Source organism: Choloepus didactylus, chromosome 5, assembly GCF_015220235.1.
Source record: "Choloepus didactylus isolate mChoDid1 chromosome 5, mChoDid1.pri, whole genome shotgun sequence".
Taxonomy (NCBI): domain Eukaryota; kingdom Metazoa; phylum Chordata; class Mammalia; order Pilosa; family Megalonychidae; genus Choloepus; species Choloepus didactylus.
In genome coordinates this window covers 108,962,470-108,980,536 of record NC_051311.1, presented here as the reverse complement: position 1 = coordinate 108,980,536, position 18,067 = coordinate 108,962,470, and the positions used below count along the sequence as shown (strand labels likewise).

Genomic DNA, 18,067 nt, shown 5'->3' with positions numbered 1-18,067 from the left:
TGGAATACCAGTTATGTGTTGTATAGCCCATTGAGAACAAAAAGTATGAAAGCGAGAAGAAATGTAGGCAGGGCCATTGTCAGTTTTGAGTTGATGCGGGCATCCAAGGACAGCAAAAGCCTGTAATAGAAAGCGACAACATGAGCCACAGTTTCGCCTGAGAGAGGAAGCACAAAGAGAAATCGAGGTTATGTATTGATGACAACGTGAAGAAAATGGAGGTGACCAAATGGGGCGAAGTAGGCGACATCCATCTGCCAAATGGCCTTGGGCTGAAGGCCGCGAGGGTTGGTGCCATAGATAGGTGGTGCTAAATTATGTAGTTGGCAGGAAGGGCAATTACGGATGATATCTTTGGCTTGTTGAGCTGTTAAACCAAACTGTTTTTGTAAACTGCACCAGTTTTGATGGAAAAATTGATGGGATTCAATAGCAGGATGTAAGAGAGATGACACAAGGAGGTCGGCTTGCTGATTGCCGTGTGTTAAGCAATCTGGTAAAGAAGTATGAGAGCGAATATGCATGATAAAAAATGGATGACAATGAGCATGGATTAAAGTCTGCAATTGAAGAAATAAAAGAAGAATAGGCACCAAGCAGCTAGCACTAATGAGCAGTTTCTAGGTGTTGTACAGAATAAACTGCATAGGCAGAATCAGAGATGATATTGATGGGGTTGTTTGGAAAAGTTTGAAATGCTAAAATGAGAGCACTGAGTTCAGCTTGTTGGGTAGTAGGATAGTCATGTTTGACATGAGAAAGAGTAGAGGTCCAGATGGCCACCTTACCGGTTTTTCCTGATCCATTGGTAAAAACTGTGATAGCATGAGGAATGAAACAAGTAGAAGTAATGCGAGGAAAGACAAAAGGCATAAGGCAAAAAAGGGTTAATAAAGGATCTGTGGGAAATTGAAAATTGAACTGTCTGGGATAATCATAAATGGCTGCTTGTAAGGAGGTGGAAAAAGAAAGCACATGAGAAAACTGATCTTTGGTAATAGGCAAGTAAATACAATTAGGTTTGTTACCAGTAAGATGAATAACATGTTTGCGACCTTTGATGGTAAGCTGAATAAGTAAGTCAATATATGGGGAAAGAGATTTCGTTGGGGAGTGCCCAAGGAAAAGCCATTCAAGAATACGAAGTGCGGGAGAAAGTTGTCCAATTAATCCAGTGGGGGAGTGATCTGTCTGTAAAGTAAAATATGTTACAGGAAGTTGTGGATCAATGCGATTAAGAGAGCAACGTTGGATGGCCTATTCAATGAGAAGCAATTCTTGTTGGCAGTTGGCGGTAAGGGTGCAGATGCTGTGGAGGTTGGAATCTCCCTTTAACAAGGACAAGAGATGCTGTAATTGATAAGTTGGGATGCCAAGTGAGGGACAGAGCCAGTTAATATTACCCAAGAGTTTTTGCAATTCATTAAGAGTAGATTAATCAGAGATTTTAAGACAAATATGTTGGGGCGCTATGTTAGCACGGGATGCTAAGTAGCCAAGATACTTCCAAGGTTCTGTTTGTTGAATTTTTTCAGGGGTAATAAACAAGCCCACTGCTGTGAGGAGGTCTTTTGTAAATGATAATAAATGAGCTAAGGGATAATCGGTTGGCGCACTAAGCAAAATGTCATCCATATAGTGGATGAGTTCATGCTCAGGGAATTTATTATGCACTGAATTTCCAATGAAAATGCTGAGTAGGGAGCCCCCTTGTTAATGGCTGGTAAGGTAAATGCAAAACGCTTTCTGTCTTTAGGGTGTAAGGGAATAGAATAGAAACAGTCTTTTAAATCAATGACAACGATTGGCCAATTTTGCAGTATACATGCAGGTGAGGGGACCCCAGGTTGTAAGGGTCCAATAGGTTCAAGGCAAGCATTAATTGCTCGCAGGTCATGTAATAGATGTCATTTTTCAGATTTCTGTTTTATGACAAAGATAGGAGAATTCCACGGGCTAGTACATGGTTCCATAAGTTGAAGGGTTAATTGTTCGTGTACAAGTTGGTAGGCTTGGGATGGTTTTTCTGAGGTAAGGGGCCACTGCTCCACCCACATGGGCTCATTCAGTTGCCACATTAAGGGTAAAGGCTCAATGTTTATTTCTGGAGCAGTGGCCCTTAGGATAAATTTGTCTGAATTGTCATATTCCATTGAGATAATAAGTCACATCCCCACAAATTAACAGGGATTGGTAATATCAGAGGCTGAATTGTGGCAGAATGACCTTCTGCATCATGACATTCAAGGGGAACTGCACTTTGAGGGCTGGAGTTCACTTCCCCAATTCCTGTAACAGGGGTATCTTGTAAGACTTTTGGCCAGGTAGGTGGCCAGGATTGTAAGCTAATGATTGAAATATCAGTGCCAGTGTTGATTAAACCCTGAAAGGCTCATCCCTGTATGTAAATGGTTAATGTAGGATGGCCGCACTGAATTTTCTTGACCCAACACACTCTTGGTCCGGTACTACCGAACCCTTTAGTGCCACACGTGGCATTTTTAGCCTGTGGGACCTAAAAAGGCAATAAGAGCAATTGTGCAATAGTGGATTGAGTGGGTAAAAGATGGATACCTGTGCAGGAAAGGAGAACTTGAATTTCATGACAATAATTGGCATCAATAACACCCGTATGAACAAAAAGACCTTTAGAAGTTAGACTTGGTTTTTCCAAGACCAATCCAACTAAACCATGAGGGAGTGGCCCATAAACACCAGTACAAAGTTTCCTAATTCCATCAGATTCTTTTATGAGTAATTCATGGAGACAGGGTAGGTTCAATCCTGCACTACTGGAGGTGGCAGCCGCAAGGGCATCAACTACAGGTGGTTTGGGTTGGTAACTTGATATACTGTTGGTCTCTGTTTGTGGCAGTTCGTCATTGAAGTTCCAGTGTTGAAGGGGCCCTGGAGCCGGCCCCCTCGGGAGTTTCCTGATTCTAACAGGGCTCCCTCGCGATCCCATTTGAATTGCATTGATTAGCCAATGGAACCCCTTTTTACAGTGGGGACAGGGCTTAGGGGGTCTGGAGATATTATTGGAGGGCCCCCTATTTTGGGAGCCTGTCGGAGGCATGTTCTTTTGAGGGCATTGTTTTTGGAAATGTCCTGGCTGGCCACAACGAAAACACACATTGGACATAGTTTTAGAGGGGGCATGCATAGCAGCGGCAAAAACTTGTGCTTCGTGAGTTTCAGTGCCCACCAATTGGCATGCTTTGATAAGATCACCGAAAGCCTGTGCCTTAGTGCGGATAGGGTGCATGGCTTGTTGACAATCTGCATTAGCATTTTCAAAGGCTAACTGTAAAAGAATGATATTGGCTACACCATGATGGCCAACCTGTCATCCTATGGCCTTTGTCAGCTGGTCAACAAAATCTACAAAAGGCTCTTGTGGGCCTTGGTGGATATTAACGAAAGAGCCTTGTGCATCTGTCCCTGAATCTGGCAGTTGCTCCCATGCTTGCATGGTGCAAAGTGCTGCCTGTTGATATGCATTATCTGGCCAATTTAACTGTTGGTTAATATCTTCATATTGGCCGCGCCCTTGGAGCCGCTCCATGGCAATGTTGACACCTGCTAAATGATTACAACCGGCCTGTTGCACGCAACATTCATCATACTCTGTGCACCACAGCAGATAAGCACTAGACTCAAGAATGGTATGAGCTAAGGAATTCCAATCCCAGGGGGTCAAGGCATAGTTTTCAGACAAAGATTGCAGTAGCCCTTTAGTAAATGGGCTTGTGGCACTGTTTTCTTGGACACTTTTTCTGAGCTGTTTATAAGTTGGATAGGGTAATGGCTCAAACATTCTTTGGTTTTGCTGGTTAAGCATAATGGGGCAAACAAGATTGCCAGCTAATACTGCTTCGCGCAGACAGCGTTGTAAAACGGGCGCGGCACTTCTGGGAAGGGGAGGTGGCAGCAGTGGCGATAAAGGAGGAGGAGGAGCAGAGGGCCAGGCTATAGTCATTTCCCCGCTGCCTTTATCAGCTGGCGGTATGGGAGCCGAGGGCTCAGGAGGGGGAAGGCATTCATTGGAGAGAGCGGTGGTCTCTCTCTTAGGTACCTTAGTTTCTGAAACCTCAGCCTCGGCAATATGAAGAGGGGCCAGGGCAGTGCGAACAAGAGCCCATGTAGTGAATGTTTTAGAGGAAACTTTCTGTCTTTGCTCAAAGTGGCGCTTTAAATTTTGTCTAATGTGCTCCCACACATCTAAGTCTAATGTGCCTTCCTCAGGAATCCAAGGGTTGTGTTGAACAACATCATGCAATAAAGAGTACAAATTATTTTCTGAAACAGAAGCTCCACTAGCCTGCAGCAGCTGTTGCAAGTTAAAACATACTGGCACTGGGGAACAGTAAGAGACTGACCCATATCGTTGAGTGGCTGAAACTACTGAACCACTGTGAAACAACTCACTTGCATTTACTGTGCAGCTTCCAAACATCACAGTCAGGACTGGAATGCCTCACATGGGGCACCAACTGTGAAAGAAGGGAGCCAACTCCATCTCTGTGTTCATGCAAAAGAAACCTTATTCTACTCATTCCTACAGGTTTTTATAGCATACAAGGTAGTCCCCTACATGACTGTTTTCAGGTGTCTCAGGGAAGGTACATTTTTTCTAAAGTCGCGAGGACGTGAAGGTATGTGTGTACAAGGACCTGATGGTAAACATGTTCTTAATCTTAAGGGACAATCTCTTCGGGGCTGGGAAGGAGCCCAGCATCCTTATCTTAATTGCCTGCCTTCAGGCACACATCTTGGCCTTCTCATAACCTTTTATGAGGAGGCCTCCCTGAACAATTTATCAAGCCAGGGAACCTTTCATGTCTCCACAAAAATATGTGTATATCTGATCATTTGTACAAAAGAAACACCAAGAAAATAAACCAGAAAACAATGAGATCATCATCAACAGAAGGTGGACTGGAGCGGAAAGGATGGAGTGTGGTAATAGGGTGAAACGGTTGCGGGACAGTGACATTTCTCTGAACATACCTTTGTGTAGAATTATGATTTGTGGAGTTATGTTAATGTTTCACATACTTACAAAGAAAAACTCAGCAACAATGGGGAAAAACCAAAAATGGACTATAAACAGAAACAAATGAAGCTAACAGACTGTTAAATGAAACATAACCAATCCAAAGGAGAAAAAATAATCCAAGTAAGTTTTGAAAATGGTATTTGGAGTACATACTCTCGGCATCAAAGACAAAAAGAACTGTAAACAAATGCTAGACTCCTATTAGTTGATTTGTTGTTCATGGTATTATGGGTTATCAATTCTGAAACTAATCTGTGTATTCTAGGATTGTTGATAGTGGTGCTAGGTTTCTCCCTGCCAGAGGCGGGAATTACAAATAAAATAAGGAAAGAGAGAAGGCTAGAACAACCCCTGTGGTGTAGATTGTTGAAGGTTAGCAGTATTTACAGTATATATGTATATGTATTCTGGTAACTTTTATTGAAGAATGGTGTTGGAAACCAAGATCTGCACACTAGTTTTGCTCTTTGCTTATAATACAATATAAATATAGTATAAACATATAAAATAAATATAAATAGATATACATTCACACAAACACACACACCCATACATACGCACACAGAAGGAATGAGCAAAACTAGTACCAAGATCTTGGTTTGTTAATAACTATTCTTCACTGAAAGGAACCGTAGCTCCTTCATTAGTATTCATATTAAGTATAAATAACATAATTATTAAGTATATTAATAATATAATCATGCATATTATAAATACAAACTTTAGGCCAGTTCCTGTCGAAATGATTACAAATTCTTAGTTCCCAGTTTTACTTTTTATGTTAAGCTTATATTGGATTAAAGTGGTATTGAAAACCTTTTTTCAGGGAAGTGGACCTACCCGCTCCCTGCCCCTGACCTCGAAGGTCAACTGGACTTAGTGATTTGCTGCCAAAGAATAGAATAGAACATGGAAGGGGAAAATTGTGGCATTACATTGGAGAAACCTGGCAAACACCCTCCTAGTCAAGGGCTCAAGATGAACATTACTATGTGATGTTGTGTGGATATCAAGTTCCCTCAAGATGACGTGATGAGGGCACTTCTCCTCTATGGTATTCTCTCCCCAAACCCACAATTCCCATCTAATCATGAGAAAATATATCAGACACACCCAGATTGAAGATTGTTCTACAGAATATCTAACGAGAACTTCTCAAAACTGTCAAGGTCATGAAAAACAAGAAAGACTAAGAAACTGTCAATTAGATTACATTAGAGGAGATTAGAAATACATAAGTAAATGCAATGTGGTATTCTAGTGGAACAGAAAAAGGACACCAATGGAAAAACTAATCAAGTCCAAAATACTCTGGAGTTTCATTAATAGTAACATACCAGTGTTGGTTTCTAAGATTTGACAAATGTAACGTGGAAATGTGAGAGAATATCATTAGGGGAAACTAAAACATACAGTTACTCTCTACAATCTCTGTAACATTTCTGTAAATCTAAAATTGTTCAGAATAAAAAAATTCCTTCACATCTATTCTGTAAAGTCCTTGCTATATGTATAAGAGGAAAGTTTTCTTTCTCATGTTGCCACCCTCTAGGAGAGAAAGGAATCACAGCCCTGTTTCTATACATCCTCCTTTTCACTCCTAGCAAGTGGACAACAGTAAACTTATGATTTGCTAGCATCTTGAGGGTCCTCTGGTACTTTGCCAACAAGACATAGTAGATGCTTGACATATAGTTATTTCTTGTCTCCACAGTTTTCTTTTATAGAAAGGCATGACTCGATTATCTTTTTTTTTTCTACTAGAAAATAATTTGACAGCTCTGCCTAGTGGTATCTACAATCTTTTTTCACTGAAGGAGATAAATTTTGATGACAATCCTTTGCTGAGGCCTCCAATGGAAATCTGCAATGGAAAACAGTTATATACTATTGCACGCTATCTACAGAGGGCAGATGAAAGAGACGGTAGGTGACAAGTGGTTGACTAACTTACAAATAATTTTCTAGTATCATCTGTAAATAAAAGTTTGCTTTAATTAAAGACTTTCAACCAGGCAAACACTTTAAAATATTTATCATTTCCCCTTTTCTGAAGGTTAGGAGTTAATTTTGATGGATCAAATTATTTAATCTAGGTCCACACCAACTGGGTCATTGAAAACAGGCAAATCCAAGTGGAGGAGTGGGCTGTTTCCCATCCACTGGCCTCTATCCCTTCAGTAGGTTTATCATTATGGTTGCAGCCAGACTCGGAGAATCCACACTGGTTTCTTCATCAGTTCTCATCTGCCTCACCATACGTAGTTGTTCTAAAAGACAAATTTGGCCTTGAAAGAAGTCCACACAGATCATTTCCATTGGGCCAGTTAGTTTTTGGCCCACTGTGACTACCTATCTGCAATCCTCGGACAGTCCCCATTCCTTCTGTCCTTGAGCTCTCCTTTGTGTGTCTTTGATTATTTTTAACAGCAGGGTCATTTGCTTGGATGTCTTTCCACTGGTTTCTCCAAGCCTCTGGTAGGGAAATTTCAATGTCCAATTTTCTCTCTGGGGCTGGGGTCCCAACAGTTGGCTTTTCACTAGAAATGTACAGTCCTCTCTAAGCCACAATATACACCCATATCTATGGCTACTGCTTAGATACTTTTGTAAGATTTGGGCCTCATTGATGGAATGAACTGAAGAGATAAAATTAAGTCTTAGTAGCTGTCTTCTATAACTTGCTATGCAGGCTAGTTCTGCTAATTTCTATACAAGGCTTTACAGGTTTCCAAGGATCCGCAAAGTATTCCTTTCTGGTACAGTACTTTAGAGAAGGTCTGTAAAGTTACAAAAGGGATTGTACCCATTCCTACTTGCTAAAATTCTATTTCTCAAGTTCCTGAAGAAGGATCCATGGGGCTCTGACTTGTATGGGGAAAGTGCAATAGGCAATGGAAACAGGTAAAAGCACGAATAAGAGAACCCCTGCCATTTATGTCCTTTATCTATGCCCAAGGAACCTTTATACTGCAGGGAGTCCTGAAAATGAAGAGGGAACCCAGGGAAGGTGGGGAGGAAGTCAGCATGAGAGATATGTTTATTCTGCAATTAATACAGAATGTGAAGTCCATTTCTTAAAATTTCAGTTAAGTGACTGGAATTTTTACTTATATCATTAGCATACAATCTAGCCTGAGGGATTAAATGTATGTTAAAAAAATATTAGAAAGCATAGAACATATTTGAGATGGTTACAGGGGATGTGGAAGATTGCTAATTCTTGAAAATTCCAAGCTACTTTGGTCAATTAAAAAAATGCACCTAGTTCAAATTAGCTGGAAGTCTTTTTTTTTTTTTTTTTTTTAACTAAAACACTATACTTATATCTAAGCCAACATTCGTTAGATAAGTGATTTGAATATAAAGTATGCATAATGCCATATTTACAGTATATGTGATTTTGGTTTCTCAAGTTGGTACATAAACAAGCACATAAAAAAGGTGAGAACTGAAGGAAGCAGCCAAATTCATTTCAAATAGATTCTGGAAGAGTTAAAGAAAGAGTTAAAAAATCATCTTGGGGGAGGCGGGGCAAGATGGCAGACTGGTGAGCTGTATGTTTTAGTTACTCCTCCAGGAAAGTAGGTAAAAAGCCAGGAACTGCGTGGACTGGACACCACAGAGCAATCTGTCTTTGGGCATACTTCATACAACACTCATGAAAACGTGGAACTGCTGAGATCAGCGAAATCTGTAAGTTTTTGCGGCCAGGGGACCCGCGCCCCTCCCTGCCAGGCTCAGTCCCGGGGGAGGAGGGGCTGTCAGCTCCAGGAAGGAGAAGGGAGAATTGCAGTGGCTGCTCTCATCGGAAACTCATTCTACTGATTCAAACTCCAACCATAGATAGACTGAGGCCAGACACCAGAGACTCTGAGAGCAGCCAGCCCAGCAGAGAGGAGACGGGCATAGAAGGAAAACAACACGAGAAGCTCCAAAGTAAAAGCAGAGGATTTTTGGAGTTCTGGTGAACACAGAAAGGGGAAGGGCGGAGATCAGGCCTTGAGGCGCATATGCAAATCCCGAAGCAAGGCTGATCTCTCTGCCCAGGGCACCTTTCCTTAATGGCCCTGGTTGCTTTGTCTATTAGCATTTCAATAACCCATTAGATCTCTGAGGAGGGCCGTTTTTGTTTTTTTTTTTTTTTTTTTTTTTTTAAATCCTTTTTGCTTTTTCTAAAACAATTACTCTAAGAAGCTCAATACAGAAAGCTTCAAAGAATTGAAATTTGGGCACGTCAAGTCAAGAGCAGAACTAAGAGAGCTCGGAGACAAAAGGCAATAATCCAGTGGCTGAGAAAATTCACTAAACAACACAACTTCCCAAGAAAAGGGGGGTGTCCGCTCACAGCCACCATCCTGGTGGACAGGAAACACTCCTGCCCATCGCCAGCCCCATAGCCCAGAGCTGCCCCAGACAACCCAGTGTGACGGAAGTGCTTCAAATAACAGGCACACACCACAAAACTGGGCGTGGACATTAGCCTTCCCTGCAACCTCAGCTGAATGTCCCAGAGCTGGGAAGGGGGAGCAGTGTGAATTAACAGAGCCCCATTCAGCCATCATTTGAGCAGACTGGGAGCCTCCCAACACAGCCCAGCAGCCCAGAACTGCCCTGGGGGGACGGCACTCACCTGTGACATAGCACAGTCATCCCTCAACAGAGGACCCGGGGTGCACAGCCTGGAAGAGGGGCCCACTTGCAAGTCTCAGGAGCCATACGCCAATACCAAAGACTTGTGGGTCAGTGGCAGAGACAAACTGTGGCAGGACTGAACTGAAGGATTAGACTATTGCAGTAGCTTTAAAACTCTAGGATCATCAGGGAGATTTGATTGTTAGGGCCACCCCCCCCTCCCCGACTGCCCAGAAACACGCCCCACATACAGGGCAGGCAACACCAACTACACACGCAAGCTTGGGACACCAATTGGGCCCCACAAGACTCACTCCCCCACTCACCAAAAAGGCTAAGCAGGGGAGATCTGGCTTGTGGAGAACAGGTGGCTCGTGGACGCCACCTGCTGGTTAGTTAGAGAAAGTGTACTCCACGAAGCTGTAGATCTGATAAATTAGAGATAAGGACTTCAACTGGTCTACAAACCCTAAAAGAACCCTATCAAGGACAGCAAATGCCACGAGGCCAAAAACAACAGAAAATTATAAAGCATATGAAAAAACCAGACGATATGGATAACCCAAGCCCAAGCACCCAAATCAAAAGACCAGAAGAGACACACCTAGAGCAGCTACTCAAAGAACTAAAGATGAACAATGAGACCCTAGTACGGGACATGAAGGAAATCAAGAAGACCCTAGAAGAGCATAAAGAAGACATTGCAAGACTAAATAAAAAAATGGATGATCTTATGGAAATTAAAGAAACTGTTGACCAAATTAAAAAGATTCTGGACACTCATAGTACAAGACTAGAGGAAGTTGAACAACGAATCAGTGACCTGGAAGATGACAGAATGGAAAATGAAAGCATAAAAGAAAGAATGGGGAAAAAAATTGAAAAACTCGAAATGGACCTCAGGGATATGATAGATAATATGAAGCGTCCGAATATAAGACTCATTGGTGTCCCAGAAGGGGAAGAAAAGGGTAAAGGTCTAGGAAGAGTATTCAAAGAAATTGTTGGGGGAAACTTCCCAAATCTTCTAAACAACATAAATACACAAATCATAAATGCTCAGCGAACTCCAAATAGAATAAATCCAAAAAAAACCCACTCCGAGACATATACTGATCACACTGTCAAACATAGAAGAGAAGGAGCAAGTTCTGAAAGCAGCAAGAGAAAAGCAATTCACCACATACAAAGGAAACAGCATAAGACTAAGTAGTGACTACTCAGCAGCCACCATGGAGGCGAGAAGGCAATGGCACGATATATTTAAAATTCTGAGAGAGAGGAATTTCCAGCCAAGAATACTTTATCCAGCAAAGCTCTCCTTCAAATTTGAGGGAGAGCTTAAATTTTTCACAGACAAAGAAATGCTGAGAGAATTTGCTAACAAGAGACCTGCCCTACTGGAGATACTAAAGGGAGCCCTACAGACAGAGAAACAAAGACAGGACAGAGAGACTTGGAGAAAGGTTCAGTACTAAAGAGATTCGGTATGGGTACAATAAAGGATATTAATAGAGAGAGGGAAAAATATGGCAAACATAATCCAAAGGATAAGATGGCCGATTCAAGAAATGCCTTCACGGTTTTAACGTTGAATGTAAATGGATTAAACTCCCCAATTAAAAGATATAGATTCGCAGAATGGATCAAAAAAAATGAACCATCAATATGTTGCATACAAGAGACTCATCTTAGACACAGGGACACAAAGAAATTGAAAGTGAAAGGATGGAAAAAAATATTTCATGCAAGCTACAGCCAAAAGAAAGCAGGTGTAGCAATATTAATCTCAGATAAAATAGACTTCAAATGCAGGGATGTTTTGAGAGACAAAGAAGGCCACTACATACTAATAAAAGGGGCAATTCAGCAAGAAGAAATAACAATCGTAAATGTCTATGCACCCAATCAAGGTGCCACAAAATACATGAGAGAAACATTGGCAAAACTAAAGGAAGCAATTGATGTTTCCACAATAATTGTGGGAGACTTCAACACATCACTCTCTCCTATAGATAGATCAACCAGACAGAAGACCAATAAGGAAATTGAAAACCTAAACAATCTGATAAATGAATTAGATTTAACAGACATCTACAGGACATTACATCCCAAATCACCAGGATACACATACTTTTCTAGTGCTCACGGAACTTTCTCCAGAATAGATCATATGCTGGGACATAAAACAAGCCTCAATAAATTTAAAAAGATTGAAATCATTCAAAGCACATTCTCTGACCACAATGGAATACAATTAGAAGTCAATAACCATCAGAGACTTAGAAAATTCACAAATACCTGGAGGTTAAACAACACACTCCTAAACAATCAGTGGGTTAAAGAAGAAATAGAAAGAGAAATTGCTAAATATATAGAGACGAATGAAAATGAGAACACAACATACCAAAACCTATGGGATGCAGCAAAAGCAGTGCTAAGGGGGAAATTTATAGCACTAAACGCATATATTAAAAAGGAAGAAAGAGCCAAAATCAAAGAACTAATGGATCAACTGAAGAAGCTAGAAAATGAACAGCAAACCAATCCTAAACCAAGTACAAGAAAAGAAATAACAAGGATTAAAGCAGAAATAAATGACATAGAGAACAAAAAAACAATAGAAAGGATAAATATCACCAAAAGTTGGTTCTTTGAGAAGATCAACAAGATTGACAAGCCCCTAGCTAGACTGACAAAATCAAAAAGAGAGAAGACCCATATAAACAAAATAATGAATGAAAAAGGTGACATAACTGCAGATCCTGAAGAAATTAAAAAAATTATAAGAGGATATTATGAACAACTGTATGGCAACAAACTGGATAATGTAGAAGAAATGGACAATTTCCTGGAAACATATGAACAACCTAGACTGACCAGAGAAGAAATAGAAGACCTCAACCAACCCATCACAAGCAAAGAGATCCAATCAGTCATCAAAAATCTTCCCACAAATAAATGCCCAGGGCCAGATGGCTTCACAGGGGAATTCTACCAAACTTTCCAGAAAGAACTGACACCAATCTTACTCAAACTCTTTCAAAACATTGAAAAAAATGGAACACTACCTAACTCATTTTATGAAGCTAACATCAATCTAATACCAAAACCAGGCAAAGATGCTACAAAAAAGGAAAACTACCGGCCAATCTCCCTAATGAATATAGATGCAAAAATCCTCAACAAAATACTTGCAAATCGAATCCAAAGACACATTAAAAAAATCATACACCATGACCAAGTGGGGTTCATTCCAGGCATGCAAGGATGGTTCAACATCAGAAAAACAATCAATGTATTACAACACATTAAAAACTCGAAAGGGAAAAATCAATTGATCATCTCAATAGATGCTGAAAAAGCATTTGACAAAATCCAACATCCCTTTTTGATAAAAACACTTCAAAAGGTAGGAATTGAAGGAAACTTCCTCAACATGATAAAGAGCATATATGAAAAACCCACAGCCAGCATAGTACTCAATGGTGAGAGACTGAAAGCCTTCCCTCTAAGATCAGGAACAAGACAAGGATGCCCGCTGTCACCACTGTTATTCAACATTGTGCTGGAAGTGCTAGCCAGGGCAATCCGGCAAGACAAAGAAATAAAAGGCATCCAAATTGGAAAAGAAGAAGTAAAACTGTCATTGTTTGCAGATGATATGATCTTATATCTAGAAAACCCTGAGAAATCAACGATACACCTACTAGAGCTAATAAACAAATTTAGCAAAGTAGCGGGATACAAGATTAATGCACATAAGTCAGTAATGTTTCTATATGCTAGAAATGAACAAACTGAAGAGACACTCAAGAAAAAGATACCATTTTCAATAGCAACTAAAAAAATCAAGTACCTAGGAATCAACTTAACCAAAGATGTAAAAGACCTATACAAAGAAAACTACATAACTCTACTAAAAGAAATAGAAGGGGACCTTAAAAGATGGAAAAATATTCCATGTTCATGGATAGGAAGGCTAAATGTCATTAAGATGTCAATTCTACCCAAACTCATCTACAGATTCAATGCAATCCCAATCAAAATTCCAACAACCTACTTTGCAGACTTGGAAAAGCTAGTTATCAAATTTATTTGGAAAGGGAAGATGCCTCGAATTGCTAAAGACACTCTAAAAAAGAAAAACGAAGTGGGAGGACTTACACTCCCTGACTTTGAAGCTTATTATAAAGCCACAGTTGCCAAGACAGCATGGTACTGGCACAAAGATAGACATATAGATCAATGGAATCGAATTGAGAATTCAGAGATAGACCCTCAGATCTATGGCCGACTGATCTTTGATAAGGCACCCAAAGGCACCGAACTGAGCCATAATGGTCTTTTCAACAAATGGGGCTGGGAGAGTTGGATATCCATATCCAAAAGAATGAAAGAGGACCCCTACCTCACCCCCTACACAAAAATTAACTCAAAATGGACCAAAGATCTCAATATAAAAGAAAGTACCATAAAACTCCTAGAAGATAATGTAGGAAAACATCTTCAAGACCTTGTATTAGGAGGCCACTTCCTAGACTTTACACCCAAAGCACAAGCAACAAAAGACAAAATAGATAAATGGGAACTCCTCAAGCTTAGAAGTTTCTGCACCTCAAAGGAATTTCTCAAAAAGGTAAAGAGGCAGCCAACTCAATGGGAAAAAATTTTTGGAAACCATGTATCTGACAAAAGACTGATATCTTGCATATACAAAGAAATCCTACAACTCAATGACAATAGTACAGCCAGCCCAATTATAAAATGGGCAAAAGATATGAAAAGACAGTTCTCTGAAGAGGAAATACAAATGACCAAGAAACACATGAAAAAATGTTCAGCTTCACTAGCTATTAGAGAGATGCAAATTAAGACCACAATGAGATACCATCTAACACCGGTTAGAATGGCTGCCATTAAACAAACAGGAAACTACAAATGCTGGAGGGGATGTGGAGAAATTGGAACTCTTATTCATTGTTGGTGGGACTGTATAATGGTTCAGCCACTCTGGAAGTCAGTCTGGCAGTTCCTTAGAAAACTAGATATAGAGCTACCATTCGATCCAGCGATTGCACTCCTCGGTATATACCCGGAAGATCGGAAAGCAGTGACACGAACAGATATCTGCACGCCAATGTTCATAGCAGCATTATTCACAATTGCCAAGAGATGGAAACAACCCAAATGTCCTTCAACAGATGAGTGGATAAATAAAATGTGGTATATACACACGATGGAATACTACGCGGCAGTAAGAAGGAACGATCTGGTGAAACATATGACAACATGGATGAACCTTGAGGACATAATGCTGAGCGAAATAAGCCAGGCACAAAAAGAGAAATATTATATGCTACCACTAATGTGAACTTTTAAAAATGTAAAACAAATGGTTTATAATGTAGAATGTAGGGGAACTAGCAGTAGAGAGCAATTAAGGAAGGGGGAACAATAATCCAGGAAGAACAGATAAGCTATTTAACGTTCTGGGGATGCCCAGAAATGACTATGGTCTGTTAATTTCTGATGGTTGTAGTAGGAACAAGTTCACTGAAATGTTGCTATATTATGTAACTTTCTTGGGGTAAAGTAGGAACATGTTGGAAGTTAAGCAGTTATCTTAGGTTAGTTGTCTTTTTCTTACTCCCTTGCTATGGTCTCTTTGAAATGCTCTTTTATTGTATGTTTGTTTTCTTTTTAACTTTTTTTTTCATACAGGTGATTTGAAAAAAGAAGGGAAAGTTAAAAAAAAAAAAAAAAAAAAAAAAAAAAAAAGACAAACAAGGGGAAAAAGAAAAAAAAAAGATGTAGTGCCCCCTTGAGGAGCCTGTGGAGAATGCAGGGGTATTCGCCTACCCCACCTCCATGGTTGCTAACATGACCACAGACATAGGGGACTGGTGGTTTGATGGGTTGAGCCCTCTACCATAAGTTTTACCCTTGGGAAGACGGTTGCTGCAAAGGAGAGGCTAGGCCTCCCTGTATTTGTGCCTAAGAGTCTCCTCCTGAATGCCTCTTTGTTGCTCAGATGTGGCCCTCTCTCTCTGGCTAAGCCAACTTGAAAGGTGAAATCACTGCCCTCCCCCCTACGTGGGATCAGACACCCAGGGAAGTGAATCTCCCTGGCAACGTGGAATATGACTCCCAGGGAGGAATGTAGACCTGGCACCGTGGGACGGAGAACATCTTCTTGACCAAAAGGGGGATGTGAAAGGAAATGAAATAAGCTTCAGTGGCAGAGAGATTCCAAAAGGAGCCGAGAGGTCACTCTGGTGGGCACTCTTATGCACACTTTAGACAACCCTTTTTAGGTTCTAAAGAATTGGGGTAGCTGGTGGTGGATACCTGAAACTATCAAACTACAACCCAGAACCCATGAATCTCGAAGACAGTTGTATAAAAATGTAGCTTATGAGGGGTGACAATGGGATTGGGAAAGCCATAAGGACCAAACACCACTTTGTCTAGTTTATGGATGGATGTGTAGAAAAGTAGGGGAGGGAAACAGACAGACAAAGGTACCCAGTGTTCTTTTTTACTTCAATTGCTCTTTTTCACTCTAATTATTATTCTTGTTATTTTTGTGTGTGTGCTAATGAAGGTGTCAGGGATTGATTTAGGTGATGAATGTACAACTATGTAATGGTACTGTAAACAATCGAAAGTACAATTTGTTTTGTATGACTGCGTGGTATGTGAATATATCTCAATAAAATGATGATTTAAAAAAAAAAATCATCTTGAAGTTTCTTATAATATTCTTTAACACACATAGCTATTTTATGTTGTAGGATTATTCAGATTTTATAAGAAATGGAATAAGTGGTTCAAATTTCAGTTCACATATTAGATCTGCATTTTAGCTTTCAATTTTACTTGATACATTTGATAGAAGCACAAAAGTAAAATCTGTTGAATAAGAGAATGAGATATAATATTAACTAAAATAGAGTATCTTTTTCAAAAAAGATGAAGTAAATTTTCTTTAATGTTCATATGTAGAGAAAATTTTAGAGAAGATCTTCAAGATAGTTGCCAACAACATCACTGAAACAAATTTCATAATTTTGTGTCAAAAACTAAACCTTACAAATTCAGAAACTGATATGCCTACCCAGAGGTATGTGTGAAGATGTAATATAAGCTTATCCTCATATTCCGATTTATATTCCATTACATAGTTTGTGAAACATTCATACAACGTGGATGCTAATTTCCTATAGAAGTCTGAGTTTCATTGATTACATCTTGGAGTCCCATGTTGGGACTCCATATAGTGTAGCAGTTAACAGCAAGAGCTCTGAAGACAGACTGCTTAGCTTTAAATTCCAGCTTCTATCATTTACTAGCTTTGTGACCATGGGCAAGTCCCTTAATTTCTCTGTGCCTCAGTTTCTTCACTGGTAAAACTGATAATGCTTACCTAAGAGACTTGTCATGAGAATTAAATGAGATCTAGTTATAAGTAAAGCACATAGTACAGTAGCAGTAATGTACTTATTTATAGTAAATAATCCATTATAATTGACTATAAATTGAACTGTTGATTTTCTGTAAGGAAAGAAAGAATGGGGTAGAGCTAACATTCACTGAGAACTTTTTATGTGCCAAGTTCAGTGCTGAACTTTTATATAGACTCTCTTCACCAATTAAATTCTCACCACAATCTAATAAATTGGATTGAAAATCTAGTTATTAAATATTTAAATGATATAAAATAATGTTAATTAGTAATGAAAATATTATTTTTACAATTTTCAGCAAAATTTCATTGAGTGAGAGTCCACCAAACACTTGATACATGGAAAACAGAAAGTAACAACTTGTCGCTAACTGCTGCTGCCTTAAGAGACCAACTGATTCGGGCACTAACTATGATAGGAGCACATGAAATTATGGACAAAATAACAGCTTTAAAACTTTTTACATGTACAATTAAATTCTGAACAGTAGTTCCATAATAAAAACTGAAAACTTATGGTGTACTTATATAATTGGAACTGGGTGTTGGAAACATCTTACTTCGCTTTATCCTATAAGACAATTGCAGGTCATTTTTCTCTTGCTAAGAAATAATGACAATTTATGGTTAACACCATAATTGTGATCATAATAAAATATTATTATAGAAACTATTTTGTGTAATTGTTCTGTTGCCTTGAAATGATGACCTTGACATTGAAAAAGAAATAACTGCATTAAAATTTCATTGCTAAAGAATACTTATATATAACCCAAGATTTATAGGTAATAAGGTCAGTCAGTGACTTTTGTTGGCGTTAGAAAGTAGAGCAGCTTCTTTTTAAATACTGATTTAAAAACTGAAATGAATGTACCCATCCCTACTTTTTATCCATTAGATTTGGG

General features: G+C 39.6%; 1 protein-coding gene across 1 annotated transcript in view; it reads left to right on the top strand.

Annotated features, from left to right (window-relative positions):
• Positions 1-17,646, top strand: part of LRRD1 (leucine rich repeats and death domain containing 1) — a 30,988-nt gene extending 13,342 nt beyond the window's left edge. The window contains exons 3-5 of the mRNA XM_037836642.1: positions 6,824-6,985; positions 16,703-16,820; positions 17,481-17,646. Coding sequence (XP_037692570.1) covers positions 6,824-6,985; positions 16,703-16,820; positions 17,481-17,646 — 446 coding nt within the window. The remainder of the gene's footprint in view (positions 1-6,823; positions 6,986-16,702; positions 16,821-17,480) is intronic.
• The last annotated feature ends 421 nt before the right edge of the window (positions 17,647-18,067 follow it).